Source organism: Lynx rufus, unplaced genomic scaffold, assembly GCF_022079265.1.
Source record: "Lynx rufus isolate CCGP_SWC_20201006 ecotype Redwood Valley unplaced genomic scaffold, mLynRuf1.p SCAF_12, whole genome shotgun sequence".
In the NCBI taxonomy this organism is placed as follows: Eukaryota; Metazoa; Chordata; class Mammalia; order Carnivora; family Felidae; genus Lynx; species Lynx rufus.
In genome coordinates, this window is record NW_025814826.1 from 65,677,455 (window position 1) to 65,695,656 (window position 18,202).

The following is an 18,202-nucleotide window of genomic DNA, read 5'->3' on the forward strand; positions in this document are numbered from 1 at the left end:
GACGCCGGCGGGTGGGCGCCCGACGGCTCCGGCCGCCGGGGCCCGGCCGCTTCCCCGTTCGGGAAACGCAGCTGCCGACGCGACCCCGGCCGGCAGAGGCACGCCGCTTACCTGTCATGTTCTTTGTCCACCAGGTGGTACCTGGCGCGGAAGGCCACCAGGTGAGCGTAGTACGCCGGCGCCGGGATGGACACGGAGCGCGTGCAGCGCACGTAGGTGTGACACAGCTGGTAGGTGAGGATCTGCAGCTCGTCGGAAGAGAAACGATTGTCGTCCCAAAGCACGTGGTAGTGGGAAGGCCTGCTTGTTCCCTAAAAGCGGACCAGAGGGTCAGGGCGTGAGCACGCGAGCGAGGCATCCAGAACTCACCCACACCGGGGTGCTGCCGAGACCCGTCCACGCGACGCCTCACCGAGGACGCGGCGCCGAACGTCTGATGACAAAAACCGCGGGTCCCTGCACTGACAGAGCGTCCCTGTGCGGCCTGCAAACACGCGTGGCGGGGGACAAGGGTGAAGCCCACCACGTGGGAATGAGTTGGCCCGGAGTCGGCCCCAGGCACACAGGACGGCCCTCGGGCCTCGCCAGCGCCCCTGGCCTCACACCCACCTCTCCGCCTGCCTGACCTCACCTCATCTAAAACGGGGACCCTGGCCGCAGCACGCCAGTGGGTCCTTCCTCCCCAGCACCCCGTGGTCCCGACTCACCTGTTCGCCGGCTAACTGCCCCACCTCCCCGGGGACGGGCTCGGGCCCCAGCCCCGCCTTCCACACCACGTCCCCAGAGCCCACGGGAGCGCTCGGCGTGAGGTCTGTGATCCTCCGGTGTTTGCTGAACACGCAGACCGTGTCACAGAGACTGTGTCCTCACCTGGATGCCGGCGTGACTACACAGGTAGAAGTCAAACTCGGTCGGGTGGGTGATTTTCGTGTCCACAGTCGTGCCTGCCGGAATGTTTCCACTTTTCCCAACCTTTGGCAACACAGGAACCCGTCAGACACGTCCAGAGGCAACAGAGCAAAGCAAGCCAGCCAGCCTCGCCCACGCTGCCGTCTGGTGCTGGGCCTTCCCGACCACGGGCTGCCCCATTTTGAAGTCTTTAAATTGGCTACGGTATTAAAGTAAAATTTAATAAATCCTAGCCACCAGAAGTAAGGAAGCTCCTGTTCTAGGCAGGCTGGGGCCTTTAGGAGGCCCGGGTGGGAGAGGCAGTGTCTTCCCTTTGCTGAAAAATCTGCGTGTAATGCTCGAAGGCTCTTCGTTATTGTTGAATCTAAACCTGTGCACGATGGACACTGGACAGGTCCTCGTCCACGCACACGTGATATTCAAGGCAGGGGGCGACTGGGTGACTCAGGTCAGGGTCAGGTTAGGATCTTGTGGCTCCTGAGTTCGAGCCCTGCTTGGGATTCTCTCTCTCTCTCCCCCTCTCTGTGAACCCCGCCCCCCCTTGTGCACGCGCTCTCTCTATGGCGCCCCCCCTCAGCTTCCCTTCTATGTTGCAGTCTCACTCGGATTTAGACTTTATCACTTTTTTGCTACATATTTAAGTCTCCATCAGCACCACACCGTGTTACTTCACAGGTTTTTAAATTGCCTACCTACGTCATACATATTCTGCAACTTACTGTTTCTGCCCAATTTTTACCATTTTGAGACGTATTCATGTGATACGCAGAGTTTATTCATATTCGTTACTGCACAGTATGACAGTATATGAACACCAGAGACAGTACTGCGATAAACACTCTTACACGTGTCTCCTTATACACAGGCAGGTGGGTTTCTCCAGGGCAGACCTTTAGAATTACCCGACTGCACCCAAGTTGGCTATCAGTCTGCACTCCCAACAGAAGCGTGGGGGTCTAATGATGCGTTTACTTGTATCAAGGACTATGCTAAGTGCTTAGTGTGTGAGCTCCGCTAACCCTCCCGACATCCTGAGGAAGGTGGTACAGGGAGGCTGACGCCTGTGGGCAGTCCAGATGCTGAGGGGCAGACTAGAGCCAGGCTGCCTGGCTCCAGACCCCGTGCTCCTGACCCCGGCACAGCGCTCATACCGTCGCCAACACTTGGTATCATCAGGGTAACTTTATGAGTCCCCCCGACTTTTCCCATTCTCTAAAATATTTTGTGTAAGATTATTCTTTGAAGGTTTGGTAAAATTTGCCTATAAAAAATCTGGATAAACTTCATAAAAGAAACTAAATAGTTTCCGCTTTTTTCCTATTCTCTGCCACACTTTAAAATCATCCAATCTTGAAGGTTTGGTAAAGCTTGCCTGTAAAACTCTCTGGGCCTGATGCCTTTTGGAAATGATGAGTGGATTATCCCCCTGAGCTGATTTCAGTGATTTACGTAATTGCACAAACAACTGTTTGTATCTATTTCTAAGTTTTCTAAGGTATCTACCAGCATAACGCTATTACTATCCCATGATGATTTAAGGTAACACACGCCCCTTCCTGAGATCATACATAGTTCTCTATTTGCTACTTAAGATTGTTAGAGTTTCCTCTCTTTGCCTCATTGAGTCTTGCTAGGTTTACCTATCTTCAAAGAAGGTTTTGTTTGTGTTAATCTGCTCTGTCCTCACTTTCTCCTTCATTATCTTCCATTTGGAGGGGGTGGTATAGCAACAAGCAGACTTTGAGCCCCCTTGACTCCTCGCAGGAGTCAAGTTTGCAGGCCAAGGAATGAGGGGACCCAAGCACACCGGCTCCTCAGCTTTTCCTTCCACGCCCAGACAGACATCTCACTTCTGTCCTTCCTGTACCTTCGGGCTTCTTTGATGGTTCTTATTTTCCAACAAATGCATCTAAGTCTGTACACTTCTATCCAAGCACTGCATGAAGTCTGATGTGAAACGCTCGTTTTTATTCAGTTCTGATTACTTTGTATTTTTATTCTCTTTATGTGTTTAATGCATGTACTACTTAGAAGAGAAGTTAAAATTTCAGGCCTTGTTAAAATGTCTTTTTAGTTCTACTCTTCCTTTAAAATTTAATGTCTGATAAAAAAAAAAAAAAAAAATTGTGGTTTGCCCAATACTGAGGTTTGGAAATGTCCCGAGATTGCCTCTGTGACCCGGTACAAGGCAACTTTCACGAGCCTTCCACGTGAACTCAACTGTCAATGGCTGGGTTCTAACTAACCGTAAGATCTGGCGTGGTCTCTTCATACTTCCCATTTCTAGCTTTGACTCATTTTGCCTGTTTCAGTTTCTGATAGCAGGGCGTTAAAATGTACCTCTTTGCTGGTGGATCTGTCCGTTCCTCCTTGGAATTCTGTCGCTTTTTTGCTACACTGGTTTTTACCCCCCTTTCCATATTTTTTAGGTCACAGCGTTACGTCCAAACTCAGTTGTTCTCTCTTCTGGGTAGTTCATCCCTGTGACTGTGACAAAGTGTCCCTTTCTGTCACTAACGATTTGTCCTCTGTCTTGCAGACAGTCAGCGTCTCTCGGCTGCTGTGCTGGCTTGGTGCTGTGGGTACCGACCAAGTGGACGGCTACAGGCCCTCAGAGTAGAGTCTCTCCCTTCTGGGGGGGGTCCCTTTTCTCAGGCAGGTACCTGATAATGTGAAGTTGAGGACAGTACGTCTACGTGTAGATTTATTTTTATTTATCCTGTTGGAAACACGGAAAATACTTTCAACCTCAGGATTCCCGCCTTTCCTCAACTGTGGAGAATTCTGAGCAGTTACATCTACGGATCTTGCTTCTCGCTGACACCCCTTGCTCCGGGACGCCCGGAGACATACCCCTGGACCGGGTCCCCAGAGCCACCTCCAACCTCCCGTGAGGGTCCCCAGTTTGCCGTGTTCCAGCTACTCTGTCCACCGCCGTGGTTACTAACCGGACCTTTTTCAGAGCCAGATCCCTGCTAATTTCTCTACTGGAAAAATGCCGTCTCCTGCCCGGACCTGTCCCAGGCCTGTGGGGTTTGCAGGTCCAAACGTCCCACCAGACTGAGGAGAGCCCTTCGCTGGCGCCTGAGGCTAGGTCCCCAAGGAACTCGCCCAGGACGGGGTGTCCCGAGACACCTGGAACAGTGGGGGCGGCACCAGCACCCTGCAGTGCGGCTCAGGCCGAGGGCTGAGCACAGACCCGCGTCCCTCGCGGCCCCGCATCCCAGGCCCTCCCTGTGGCCAGAGCCTCACCCTCTCGTTCTTGTCGGTGCAGAAGAGCCGCGTGTGGTGCCTTTTCTGCACCACTATGAACGTGATCCCTGGCTGGTAGTCCTTTTCCAGCTTAATACACGCCTCGCGAATGGCCAGTAGCTCGTGGTGGAGAACCTGGGGGGGAAGACAACGCACGCCTTACTCTGCTTTCACCGCCTCTTTCTACCTCAAACTACGCCGTTCGGAACACGTGCTGGCCGACGAGCGCTGCAGCTCAGAAACGATACTCCAGTGGCCTGTTAGCAGCCGCGAGCCTCTGCCTCCCCGCAGGTGCTGTTTCGTTTACGTAACTGAGCAGACGAGACCCAGGTCTCGTGGTTCGGTGGTTTAAATGAGAGGATGCATTACGTTGCTCACACTGTTTTCTGGAATGTTCTCAGTGACTAGCACCCACCGTACACGGGAGTAACGAGGCACCGTGGGAGACACACGCGTGAACGAATCCGTCCAAACAACTTGTTTTCTGTGCTGGAGAGGAGGGAGAGAACCTCGCAGAACACAAGGACCTGGGAGCCGGGCCCGAGGTCAAACCCGAGCCCTACCACCAGGCAGCTGTGTGGCTCGGGGAAAGCCACGTACCCTCTCTGATGCCCGTTTGTTTTCACTTTTAAGACGGGAACAGCCTACGTCCCGCAGGCTTGCTGCGAAGACTAAAGTGGCGCACGAGGCGCCTGGGAACCAGGCCACGAAGAGGAAGACGCTGTTCCCGCCGCCCGTCTCAGAGGTAAGCGGGCAGAAGTCCTCTCACGGTGGCGAAGGCCGTTCTAGGCACCACACACCTTACGTTTCTAACCCCTGTCCTAGTTACAGGTCACGATGATGTTTCACAAACGCCAGCTGTGGTCATTCCGTAAGACCCCGAGCAAGTTCACAGCGATGAGAACAGAAGGCGCGGACCCCTCCCCGGCAGGGCCGGCTGCGGCAGAGGGTGAGGGGGCTGGGGGCGCGGGAGGGCGGTGAACATCTCCAACCCAGGGAACCCAAGAGGTTCTGCACAGGAGGTGCCTTCAAGGTCGGCTGGCACACGCTGGCGGGGACGGCACAGGAGCGGCCCCCCCACCCCCCTGCACACGCTCCGAGGGGCCCTGGCCTCAAGTGTCGATTCTGTTCTTCCCGCCAACCGTGGGCCTCAGGGTCATCTGCTTCTACTCTGGACCAGGAAGGTCCAGGCCGTCCTGCTCACGCCTAGTCAGGTGCTATCCAGCCTGTTTGTCAAGGCAGCCTGGGGGCCTCTGGAACACTCCGGTGCAGCTCCCGGAATCCCCTCCCCTCTGGGGTCCCTTCTCCCACAGGACCGGACATGAGCCCTGTATCTTCTGCCTTCCCTGCCAACATCTCCCTGGAGGCACGTGTTGGGATGGGGTGGGTGCTGAGCTGGAATTAGCTTGGACGGATGTGGAGACACATCCGGGCACCAAGCGCCCGAGCTCTGGGTTCAAGGCCAACCACTGGTCACCTTCACAGGGAGGTAAGGCAGATGCCCGGAAGCAGAGCACAGTCTCCCCGTACCCACTCCCTCGCCTCTCCTCCACTACTCCCCGTGTCTGATGGCAGCCAGCCGGGCCCGGGATCCACAGGTCACCCCTAGACCCCGCCGTTCCCTCCACGTCCAGATGGTGGCTGTGAACCCTGTGTTTAACCCTCCTTCCAAAGGGGCCCCCGCCCAGCCCCGCTCCAGGGCCCCCTGCAGTCTGCCTTTCACACTGCACACGGTGACCCCCAGACAAAACTGTTGTCTCCAGCTCACAGACTCTCCCTGGCCGAGCCTCTGGAAGGGCAGCGTGCTGACCTAGACCCAAGCTCCCCGCACAGCCCTTGAGGCCTCGAGCCCAAGCCGAGCCCCTCGTCCCTCCCGTCCCGGCTCAGCACCGCTGGCCGGGCATCCGCTTCCCTGGCCCGCCTTCCACGCTCTGGCCGGATAGAAACCACGTCACTGTTTTCACCAGAGAACCGGACAAGCTATCGTATGGGACAAACGGGTGACCCTAAGGCGTCCTGAGACCACAGAGAGGGAAATCACGAGGCGGCCTACCTGCTGAAACTGCCCCTCCGAGACGCCGTCGCGGTAGAAGATGATGCGGGTCGGCTTGAAGCGCGTGGACTTGTAGAACTGGATGAGGAGCTCGCGGACCATGGTGGCCAGGTCCTGGATGATCTCCTGCCGGTGCTGCTGAACCCGCACGGTGGCACAGTAGCGGTTGGGGTGGGCGTCCATGCTGCCCACGACCTGTCGGGACGGGTGCAGGGAGCGTTGGGGGGACTTCCCGGAAGCCCCCCACTCTCGGTGTGCGCTGGAGGAGGGACTGGGGATGGACAGACTTGCCTATGCCCTCAACTTGACATCACGGTGAAGGGACAGTGGCTGGTCAGTTGTGAACCTGCTGCCTTTATGTTTCTTTTTAGTATGTGGGCAACAGTGTTCGTAAATAGACTGCAAAGAATAAAAACTTGCTTAAAGTGGGGGTGTCTGGGTGGCTCAGTCGGTTAAGGGTCCGACTTCAGCTCAGGTCGTGATCTCATGGTTTGTGGGTTCGAGCCCCACGTTGGGCTCTGTGCTGACAGCTCGGAGCCTGGAGCCTTCTTCGGATTCTGTGTCTCCCTCTCTCTGCCTCTCCCCTGCTTGTACTCTGTCTCTCTCTCTCTCTCTCTCTCTCTCCTTCTCTCTCTGCCCCTCCCCTGCTCACGCAGTCTCTCTCTCAAAAATAAACATTAAAATTTAAAGAAAAAAAAGTTTGCTGAAAATATCTGATAAAAAATAGGCAATTATTCTGAACCTTTACTCCGCTTGTGATCACATGGGGCTGAATTACATCAGCCCCAAGAAAGCAACTTGTATCAGGTTCCCTAGTTTTTTCAAAGCACACTGCTCACCAGGGGAAGCCATCTGTGTATCAGTGCACATCCCAAGACTCTGAACCCCAGAAACGGCAGGCCATCCCCAAGGCACACTGGCACATAAGCAGTTGCCTGAAGGTGCCGACCAGGAGGAGCCCGGAGAACAAGGCACACCTCCACCCTGGGGTCTGCTGTGCCCTTTGCTAATCAAACAAGGGCGGGCTGAAAATTGTCTAACAAGGTCAGAGCTGCAGTCCAGGTAGGAAGAGGAGATATCTGCAGGAGGAATCAGGTGAGCTGATGCTAACCTGATAAAGGAACAGGGCCCCTGAGTAACTTCAGACACACCTGCTGGGGGCCCACAACAGTCCCCGGGGAAGCCTGCACCTCCCGGGGGTCCTGGCCTTCCTCCCGACTGGGGATCAGCCACCCCTCGGGGTCAGACGCGCCTCGGAGAGAAGCACTGGGCTGCGGGAGGCAGGCCCCGTCCACACGTGTGCCACACGTTAGAGACCCGCATCTGCGGCTGCTGCTGCGAAAGCTAGGACGGGTGACTCCAAGCCCCTCCACGAGGCACCTGAGGGCACTGCTCAGACCTCAACCTGAGCCTCAGGGGGTCTTGAGCTGGGTTTTCTGCAGCTTCTCTCGAGCAACTGAGTTTGGCTTTTCCGGACTGCGTGTGTAAAACGAGAAAACTAATACTGACGCACAAGATTAGGACTCAGTGTAAGTATGCACCCGGCCCAGAAGTCGCTGCAGCGGTCCCCGCTGGACGTGCTGGGGACACAAGCCTTGAGCCCCAGGCTTCCTTCCCTCCGCTTGGCTGCCCTGGCTGCAGGCCGCCGGGAGGTCCCGCCAGACAACTCGGAGGTACCGCCCTGGGCTCTGTGCTCCACAGGCCAAGTCCACGCTACCCTGAGCGTGTGCTTGTCTGGTCCTCTTGAACCAAAGCCATTGTGCTGACCCTCCCGAGATCAGTCAGCTGTGGGCACAGAGCGGGCGCCTCGCGCGGCCCCTGGGGGCTGGACACGGCCAGCTAGCGCGTGGGAAGCTCGGGGGCTCAGGGCCTGTGGAGCGAAGCTCCCCCGACGCCCCGATGGAACTCACGGCGGAACGAGGGAAGGGCTACGTTGAAGTCCGGGCGGTGTAATTACTTCACACTTGGTGTTTCGTAATAAAAACAGAAAATGTTCACAAAGAGGCACAACGTTAAAAAAAACCCTCGTTGCAGCATCTGGCCCAGTGGGCAGAGAGCCACCGCGGGCCTGAGCCGCGGGCGGGACCCGGCAGGACGGGAGCCACCGTGCCCTTGGCCTTTCTGCTGCCAGATCCGTGCCGTCTGGCCCGGGCCCGGGCAGGCGGACTCACTGCTGTCACACGTGGGTAGCCACGTGCCACGTGCCCTCCAAATGCCTGTTTCCCAGGACACTCTGTCTGCAACTGCCCAGGAAAGCACAGTGGTGTTCAGGAAGATGCTCTGGCCACACCCCGCAAGGGGACCACGTTCCCCCCTCAGGCAGCTCGGCCAAGGCGTGGGTCCCACAGGGGGCAGGACGCCACCAACAGAGGGTCCGGCGGGACGCGCGGATACTCACGGCGGCAATGGAAGGCTTCTTCCCGTCCCCAGCGGGTGGGTGGGTGACATCGGCCCCCAGAAAGATGACGGGCTGCTGGAACACGGGTGGCCTGCGGAGGGAAGCGGGAGCATCTGAGGCTTGGACCGCTGAGGACACTGGTGCCAGCGTCACTCGTGGGCACAGGCACCGCAGCTGTTTTTAAAAAAGGTCTTATCTTTTAACGGTCCATACCAAAGACCTCACTCATAAAGTGACACGGGGTCTGAGAGCTGTTTCCGAATAACCCAGGGTGGGACCCGGGGGGATGGGAGGGGGTGTGGGAGAGTGTGGACTAACAACGCTGGTCCGGGGCCAGGGTGGGGGAGGGGAGGGGAGCGGAGACCAACGACACTCTCGGGCGGACAGCTAGTGAGGCCGGGGTCGGGGGGGGGGGGGGGGTGTGGTCTGCATCTGTAAACACCTGACCGTCTCCACAGTGATCGAACGTACTGAAATGATACTAAAATCACGTCTAGAAGACAGTAATGCCACATGCCAGACTGCGCGTGTATAAGGGTCCCACGCTTTGCTACAGCCTGGACCCCAGCCCCGCTCTTCCCGGGTCTCCCCAGGCCCAGCCGCAGCACGGGGCCGGGTCACCCTCTGCTGGGTGTTCACCAGCTTCCCTGTCCCCTGCCCACGAGAGGCCAGGAGCACTCCCCCGGTCCCAATGCCCAGAAATGTCTCCAGACATCACGTGTTTCCTGGGGGTCAAAACCGCCCCAGGTGAGTAGCACACCAACAGCTTCCCCGCCTCTTTCCAACGCTGTGTTCTAGCACCTTCCTGAAAAGGCCGTGTGCACGGCACCTGGGAGCGTGGGGTCACTCGCTAGCTTTGCGTTCTGAAGTTCACTCTCTCTAGGGCTTACTTTTCTCTTCTGGAAAATGGACACAACATGAATACTTCCCTCCCATGGTTGTTGATGTCAGTGTTTTCAGCGGGCCGGGCCTGGCCCGCCACGCTCACTAGGAGCTGCTGACATTAGTGTCCTTCCCGCCCAGTGACCAGAAGCACCGTGTCATGGGGAGATGACCCCTGCGGGGCTCCCGTGGGACAGAGCTCTGCCGCCCAGAGCCGAGAGGTGGGGGAAAGGGCTTCGGGTGTGTATGCCATGTGAGTTTCCACACAACGTGGACAAGGTTTCCCCCTTCAGTGCCTGCAAGCACACCAAGGGGGTTCTTCCCCCTGGGGTCCCCGGGACATCGAAGCAGGGCACAGGCAGGCACTGTGACGTCACATGGAGGGGCCGGGCTCGGGGAAGATACTGCCCGTGGCCTGGCTGACCGGCCCGCCTCCGGGCCCTGACCTGGACGGCGGCCCCCCAACCCCTCTCCGTGAGCCTCTGGGGCCCGGCCCCCGCCTCGCTCTCCGCAGCACAAAGACACCAGGCACAGACGAGGCGCTGCAGCCCTCCTCCCAGCTCCACAGCTGTTCGGACTCACCTTCAACCAGGAAGACCACACCTGCCCACGAACTCCACTCCCAGGCTCCCTCCGCTCCCTAGCCTGCCAGCTTGCTGCGTGGCCAAGCTCCTAATTAGACGGACCCATTCGCCACCTCCCAACCAGCTGCAGGCCCCGCCCACCAGGCTTCCTGCTGCCTTGGCAACAAGACAGTCTTCCTCAGGTCCCCGCCCCCACACGGCAGAGCCTGAGACCTCATCACAGGAGGCTCCTGGGTGGCACCGCGTGACAGATGACACAGGAAGCGTTGCCCTAGCTTTCCGGGACCCGCCTGGCTCTCCTTTTGGTGGTGGTGGTGGTGGTGGTGGGGGCGGGGGGTGGGTGGGTTCTACTGCTGGCTCCCTGTCTCCACAACCTTTTAACCCTCAACTCTCCAGGGTAGTAGGCTTGGCATCCATCCTGTCTACACCCTGCCCTGGGGGATCTGGGATCTCACCAGCCTTGTGGCTTTAACACCGCCTCTCTGCTGGGTTCCCCTAAACACACATCCCCGAGTTCAGATCCCTGTTTCCGCCCCCCCACCCCCACCACCCTGAGCCCCGCTCCAGCACACCTTTCCTGTCTCGCTCACAGCAGCGCCATCTTCCAAACACACGGTCTCTGGGCACCCCCCTCCCCCACACTGCCAGCACCCCTCCCGAGACGGTGCAGGTGCCACCTGGTCCCATTCCGCCCAGAGCTGGAGCAGCCTTCTAGAACGGGACCCTCCAGGGGCTGCGTCTTGCCCGGGGCGGGGGGAGGGGCGCCTTGGGCCCCCTGGTCCTTTGCTACCATCGGCTCAGTGCCGCCTTCTCCAGCAGACTGGCCACAGAAACCCAGCTCCTCGTCCTCCTGGCCCCGTCCCTCCCATGATGTCACTGGTGCTCCCGTCAAGTCTCTCGTGCTGGGTCCTCCCACGAGAAGGCTGGGACTCTCCCTCCTGTACTCACTGCTGTGGCCGGAGCTCAATCGACAGAACCTGTTCACTGAGCGAACGGGGCGCTGGGCTCACCACCTGCTCTTGAGAGGCCCTCACTCCTTCCCACAACCTGAGTGGATCGACCTCACCTCGCTGAGCCAGTCTCCCGAGTTCAAGTCTGGGAGGCTCTAACTTCAGGTTCTTTCCGCTTTCCCACACGGCGGCAAGGCAACCTACTAAAAAGCCGCTTAACAACGTAGCTCAGTCTTCTTGGGGTGTGGTCCCCGGACCACAGAGCATCACTTGTGGGCTTGCTAGGAGTGTCAGCACTTGGGTCCCGATCCAGAGGTGCTGGTCAGAACCTCCGCGGTTTAACAAGGCCCGAAGGTAGTTCAGAAACTCGCCCAGGTGGGCCGTCACGGGCAGGCCGAGGCCAGGCTGGGGGGCTCCGCACACAGCTGGTGCCTCCTAGCGTCTCTCCCCCAGACACATGGAAGTGGCGATGGCCGCCGCTGTCCTCACGAGAGCACTTCTACCCGAGGGCAGTGCGATTCCCTGGAGGGTGTGTCCAGTAACCTGCTTTTACCCACGCTTCTCGTTCAGATGCTAACCCGACTGCCAAGATTCTTCGGGGACGAGACCCCCTCGGTAACGTCTGTCATCACGGAAACCCCTCTCTGCCGCAGCAGAGGTGGGCCAACCCTCAGGAGGGACAAAAGCTGACCGTGGCCCTCTCCTCGAGCGCCCAGGGCCCCGTGCCAGGCCAGGGGGTACCGGGGGGCCCCGCAGCCCCACCCCACCCCACCCCTCCCCTGCCAGGCCCCGACCCCGACCCCGACCCCGGCCTGGGATCTGCCACCAGTGTGCTCTTCTGTGGAGCTTTTCCATCCCAACGGCTGCGATGCCAGCACTGACCACATCAGGTGGCCTCTGTCCCCTGCCTGGCTCGGGAGACGCAAGGGCGGCTCCCGCCTACACGGCAGCTTCGGCTCCCTGCTCCAGAGGCGCGCTTCAGCTCGGGAGGCTGGCGTCCCAGCCGTTCAGGCTGAGCTCTGGCTCCGCCCTGCCAACTCCCTTCACGGCACAGCCGCCGCACCCCACGTTTGAGCACCCCCGGGCCCTTCTCTGCCCTCCCCTCACTCAGGGAACCTGGCCGAGGCGGCCGAAACTGCGCCTTGCTTCCTGGCGTGTCGCATCGTGTCCAGGACGGCGGCCAGCACGCGCGCTCACACGTGGCCTGACCTGTGTGCGCTTCCCCACCCCGCCGGGAACCAGGCCGACTCGGCCACATGTGGTGGGCACGGTGGGGCGGGGGCATCCCTACCTCCCCTGGGGCAGCAGGATGTTGTTCACGCCTCCCAGCTTGACGTTGATCTTCAAGCAGAGGTTGGACAGGGTCTGGGGCGTGGTCCTCTGCACGTTCTTCATCTGCACACACTGCGTGGCCATCCCCAGCACCGTGTCTCCCACGCGCTTGACCTCGGCTGTGGAGCACCAAGGACACGCTCACTGGCAGCTGTGGCCGGCACCTCTTCCTTGGCGTGCCCCCCCCCGCCCCCCAACGCCACAGGGGCCCAGATGCGCGGCCCCAGCAGCCACGTCCGGCTATGTGGCCCAACCCCATCTGTGGCTGTGGCTGTGGCTGCGCCCACGGAAGCGGGTGACTGGCCGCCGGCACAGGGAAGTCAGGCCCCGGGGCTGGAGTTCTGGCTCCGGCACGGCCCAGGCCAGGGTCACCTCGGTCAGGGAGGCCGGGGAGTAGGACAAGTCTCACGGCAGGAAGGAAGTCCATTTCAGCGGCTTCCAGGGCTGCGGGGCGTTTTGGGCACAGCCAGGCTGGAGGGGAGGAGGGCACGGCACGCCCACCCCTGTCATGGTGCTCAGGGTGGTTCGAATAAAGACACAGGCATCCCTGAAATCCGCAGCAAATGCAAGCCTGACGTCAAACAGCTATCTAGGCCCACGGCCCTGGGTTCTGGATTCCTTCATGAAGCAACTGTCAGCTACTCCCTGGGCAGCCCTGTGGAAACAGGGGACTTCTGGATGGAAACACTGACAGCGTTCTCTTTGCTCTTTGCGTACGTAGCTCAGAGGGGAGGGAGAGACGTGGCTTTTACGCATCGGATTCCGTCACTGTCTAACTGGGAATGCAGCTGGCGAGCCTCACCGCACCCCACACACCCCCAGGTTCTCGTTCAACACCTCCTCCACTGGGCGCCTCTGGGCTCCCACGGGGCTCTTTTTCTTTCTTTCTTTGTTTTTCAGCAACCCCCCCATCGCCTGCCCTAGAGTCAGCAGTCTAAACCCGCCACTGCCCTGGGGCTGCCTGATGGGGGGCTGGGTCTCATCTCTGAACTCTCTGGGCCTGGGGCATCATCAGAGGTACTTGGGGAGTGTCAGCTGAATGGACGTGCAACTGCCCTTGTGGCACGAAGGATTCTGATGAGCTTCCAGAGAGCTCTGAGGTGGGCCCACAAACGTCACATGGAGGACGACGGACGGTGGCCCCGGCCATCACCGCGTGTGCACTGAATGGACCTTCCTCCGTCCAGCCACCGTCACGTCGGATGGGGACACGATGACGCAGCGTGTGCTGGCCTCTGGGAACTGTGGCCTCAGACGAGACCAGCGCAGGCAGCAGCCGTCGGAGACCCCCTCGTCTTTCCTAGCTTACAGATGAGCCAGAAACGAGCACTCCCCGGTGTGGCAAAAGCACAAAGGGTTCTGGCTGCACCCAACACCCACGGAGGTCACGAGCAAAGCCAGCCAAACCGCCAAGGCCTACCGTAAACGGGGGTTTTGCCAGGCAGGATGACCACCACCAGCTGAAGGCCAGCGTACGTGTTCTTCAGGTGCCTGAACATGGGCTCCACGCTATCCGCCCCCTGGGCGTACTTGCAGAAGCACGGCTGGCCCTGGATCGGCATCCCAGCGTCCCTCGAGATCTTTCTGAGCTGCTCTGTGAAGGATCTGAAGGAGAAGCGTCGTTAGACTTGACCGCACAGGAGCGCCAAAGAATCCAGACCAGCCAGAGGCCCCAAGTAAAGGGCACGGCTTTAACAGACAACCCCAAACCATTTTCACCGACATCAGCATCTTGGTTCAAGACCCGGACACAGCCGACAACGTGCTAACTCTTGGAAAACGGATATGCTGAGTACACACGGGGGTGTGGTGGGTACACACGGGGGGTGTGCTGAGTACTCGCGTAGGGTACGGTGGATACACACACGAGGTACGGTAAGTACACGTGTGGGGTGTGCTGAGTATACACGTGGGGTACGGAAAAGTCTCCTGTGGCTATTTTGCCTTGATAACACAGAAGATTTCCAACCGCAAGGGCCCATGTGCCTCACCCTGTGACACCCCCAGGGAGCAGTGACAGTGCTGTCCTTTTAGAGCAATGCACGGAGCAGCTGCCGCCACTCGGCAGGCCCGGCCAGCTCCCAGGTTCTGGCACAGAACACAGGACTCCGTGGATGGCCAACAATGTCAGAGAGAGGAAAACTGCGAACGGCCCGTCCCCCGGGACTTCCCCCGCTATTCTTGTGTGTACAACTTCACTGGGGTGACACAGTTGTGGGAGGGAACAAAACAGACCACAGCTAGAGTGGCACCAGCAGCGACTGCCAACAGGCCGGGTGAAGCCTGGTGGGGGGATGGGGGGGGCACAGACAGATCAGCAGCTGCTATTTTAAACTTAGGAATAAAAATAACGTCGCCTTCTCCAGTTAACGGTAAGGACACTGTGATCCAATGGGGCCAGGGCTCAACCTCCCGTACGTGAGTGCAGTTCTGTGTCCGCACTTACATCTACAGGTGGATTCCCTGCGGGGCCATCCGGCTCCAGGCAATGTGCAATGAAGGAGCCAAGGTCAGGGTGCGGGGAAGAGAGGCACCCGGTGTTCTGGTCCTAACCTACTCTGTTTCTTAGCTAAGCTGCTCTGTGCTTCCAGCGAATTCTGCTGGCGGCGTGGAAGACGCCTCCGACACACAGCCTGTTTCCTTGACGTCAGCTCTCGAGAACTTTGTGAGCCGTGGCTTTCCAGAACCACCCTTGGCTACCTTCTCAGGCTTTGAGTTTCCTCCTGCTTCCACCCAAGACAGGCGGGAAGCAAAGGCTTTCTCTTCCCTGTTAGGTTTGTTTGGCGCAAAAGCACGAGTAACAAAGCTCTACGGGTTTTGTTTTATTTTTTAATTATTAAGCAGGCTTCACGCCCGGTGCGGAGCCCGGTGCGGGGCTCGAATTCACGGCCCTGAGATTAAGACCTAAGGTGGGAACAAGAGACCCCGGAGCCCCAAAGCTGCGTGGTTATGGTGCCAACTCTCTAAGGGTCCACAGCCTGGGCCGGGCCGGGGCGGGGGATACAGACATATGAAGCTGAAGGGCTTTTTTAAGGGAACTTGAGTTCACTGAATATAATTTTCTCTTTTGCATCTAATTTTCAAACTTCTTGTTCACTTTCGGTTTTATTTCTTATATAACCTGCACGGCTTCTCCACACTCTCTCGGCTAGTGAGTCTGAGAAGTGAAAGCGGCCTCGAGGCGGCTCACGTTTCCTGGCCAGGCCCCCATCCCGGGCACACGTCCGCTGGCCTGGAAAGGTCACCAACTCCTGCCACGGCCACCCCCGAGCCGCCCCGGCCCCACCCCGCCCCGCCCCGCCCCCGGCCCCGCCCCCGGCCCCGCCCCGCCCCCGGCCCCGCGTGTCTCCTCAGCAGCCTTACTTCAGGTGGACCTCCGTGCACTGGCGCTGGGGGGCGAAGCACGCGATGGCCCACACCTTGATCTCAATGCCCGTGTGAAACTGCTTGTTCCTCATGTCCCAGACGCCCTGGACAGGGGTGGCGATCGCTTTATTCTGCAAATAAATAGACGTTCAGAGTGAGGGAAAATGGGAAACGAAACCTCCTGACCTTGGGTGGTGTTACTTTCCCTACCTCTGCCGATCCCCTGACCAGGTGCTCCTGAGGCTGAGAACTGAGCCTCTGTGTGGTGTCCCACCCCTGACCTGCCCAGCGCTGCAAGTGGGCCAGAGGTATCTGCAGGATGGATGGACGGACGGACGGACTGACGGACGAAGAGGTGGATGGGAGATGAGGGATGGGAGGAGGGAGGGATGGGAAGACGGAGAATGGACGGAGGGGTGGGTGCGGGGACAGAGGAGGAAGGACGGGTGGATGGGTGGATGGGTGGATGGGTAAACAGAGAACGGAAGGATGCACGGAGGGATGAGTGGATGCAGGCCAAGGACTGCAGAGAGGCCCAGAGCTGCCCCCAACCTCAAGGGTAGCCTGGAAGAACGGAAGTGCCCTGTGATGCTACAGGAAGGCTTCCTGGTTCAGAACATGCTCTCCTTCGTTTTATCTCCTCTGTGATCACAGAGGCAGCCAGGGAAGGGGAGGCCCCGGGCCGGGGAGCAGAGTGGCCAGCTAGGACCCCTCCACTCCACTCCACGTGCCACTGCCTGCGGTCGTTCCAGGAACGGAAGCTACCCCCACTTGTGAGGAAAGAGCAAGCGACGTGTCCGCCTGGTTTTGTCATCTCTCAACCAGAAAGGACCAGGCCTCAGCGTCGCCACCCGAGCAATCTCTGAGTTCCCTGAAGTGACTCTGGAGGACAAGGACAGCAGGGAACGGCCACGGGGAGGAGGACGGGGCTGTTCAGGCCCGCGGGCACCACCAACGGGCAGGGCCGCATCTGGGTCCCTGCATTCAGTTGCAGAGGTGGTTTTAGCAGAAAACATTTTTAATTTACAAAAGTAACACCGGCCTATTGCACAAGTCAAACACTACGGAAAGAAACGCTTTTCTTTCCTGTATTTTGGTAACGACTGCCGTGGCCCCACTGGCTCTGTCTGTAAGAGATGGGCTCCAACTACCAGTGTGGCGCTCCAGGCTTAGCAAACACACACCCACTCAGCAGACGTGGGCTCAGACGACACCCGCGTTTCTCAACCTCAGCACTGCCGACACCTGGACGACCCTACGCACCGTAGGATGTCAGAAGTCTTTGTCACCAGATGCCAGCCTCCAGACACTGCCAAATGTCCCTTGGGGGGCATTTAATGTTTTGCTCTGACAATGGACAAGTCGGATAGGCGATGGGGAGCCCAACTCTTAACCTCGGCTCGGGTCACGATCTCACAGTTCGTGAGATCGAGCCCTGCACTGGGCTCTGTGAGCCCAGAGCCTGCTTGGGATTCTCTCCTCTCTCCCTCTCTCTGCCCCTCTCCTGCTTGCATGCACTCTCTCAAAACAAACATTTAATAAACATTAAAAAGAAAAAAATTTTTTAAAGAAGCATTATAAACTTTCAATCCCTACAATCCTTGTGTTTTTGCGAGATAAGATTACAAGAACAAATTTATTTTCCAGACCATTCCTGTATTTACTAAGAGACAGAATGTTGAAACAGACGCGGGCTCGGGCAGTGAAAAAAAACTCCAGATTTGTGATCTTGGTTTTACCATGTAATAAGGGCCTTGCTAGGCACCTACCTGTGAAACAGAACGAAACGCTCTTCCTCCTACGGTTGTGACAAGGGTTCAAAAAGGTGCTACGTTTGCACTGTGTCTGGACATAGGTTCACAAGTGAGCCTTGCTGAGAAAACCTCTTTCAGAGGATGGGGACCAGGATGGGGACCCCCACACAGAAGGAACACCAGGCAGTAAGACTCAGAAAGAACACGCCATGCCTCACGCATGCATGGGAGCATCTCCAAGACCTCTACGGCCTCTAAGAGAAGGCTTTAAGTAAAAAGAAGTGTATTTAATGCATCACTACTTGCACTGGAAGGGGTGGAAAAAAAATTGTGACTAACCCCTGGGCAGTTTTATAAAGGGCAGAGAGACACCAGTCACTTCCTGGGGAAGCAACCAGGACAGAGGGAAAGAGATTTCTTCCTGGAATTCTTTGTTTTGTTTTGTTTTTTAAGTAGGCTCCATGCTCAACGTGAGGTTCAAAGTCACGACCCTGGGATTAAGAGTCGTGTGCTCTTGTGACTGAGCCGGCCAGACACCCCCTTCCTGTGTAGTTCTGTGCACTTTTTTTTATAATTTTTTAAAATGTTTCTTTACTTTTAAGAGAGAGAGACAGACTGAGAGCGAGGAAGGGGCAGACAGAGAGGGAGACGCAGAATCCGAAGCAGGTTCCAAACAGCTCTGAGCTGTCAGCACAGAGCCCGACGTGGGGCTCAAACTCACG

At 58.1% G+C, this 18,202-nt stretch overlaps 1 protein-coding gene across 7 annotated transcripts in view; it reads right to left on the reverse strand.

The window, feature by feature from the left end:
* AGO2 (argonaute RISC catalytic component 2) overlaps nt 1-18,202 on the reverse strand; it is a 113,435-nt gene that overhangs the window by 12,154 nt on the left and 83,079 nt on the right. For all 7 annotated transcript variants that reach the window (XR_006961152.1, XM_047074231.1, XM_047074230.1 and 4 more), the window contains 8 exons: nt 15,724-15,857; nt 13,781-13,965; nt 12,320-12,479; nt 8,613-8,703; nt 6,215-6,409; nt 4,162-4,296; nt 871-972; nt 112-311 (listed from right to left, as the gene is read on the reverse strand). Coding sequence is in view for 6 of the 7 variants with exons in the window: in XM_047074231.1 (XP_046930187.1) it covers nt 112-311; nt 871-972; nt 4,162-4,296; nt 6,215-6,409; nt 8,613-8,703; nt 12,320-12,479; nt 13,781-13,965; nt 15,724-15,857 (1,202 nt within the window). In the remaining variant the exon portion in view is untranslated. The remainder of the gene's footprint in view (nt 1-111; nt 312-870; nt 973-4,161; nt 4,297-6,214; nt 6,410-8,612; nt 8,704-12,319; nt 12,480-13,780; nt 13,966-15,723; nt 15,858-18,202) is intronic.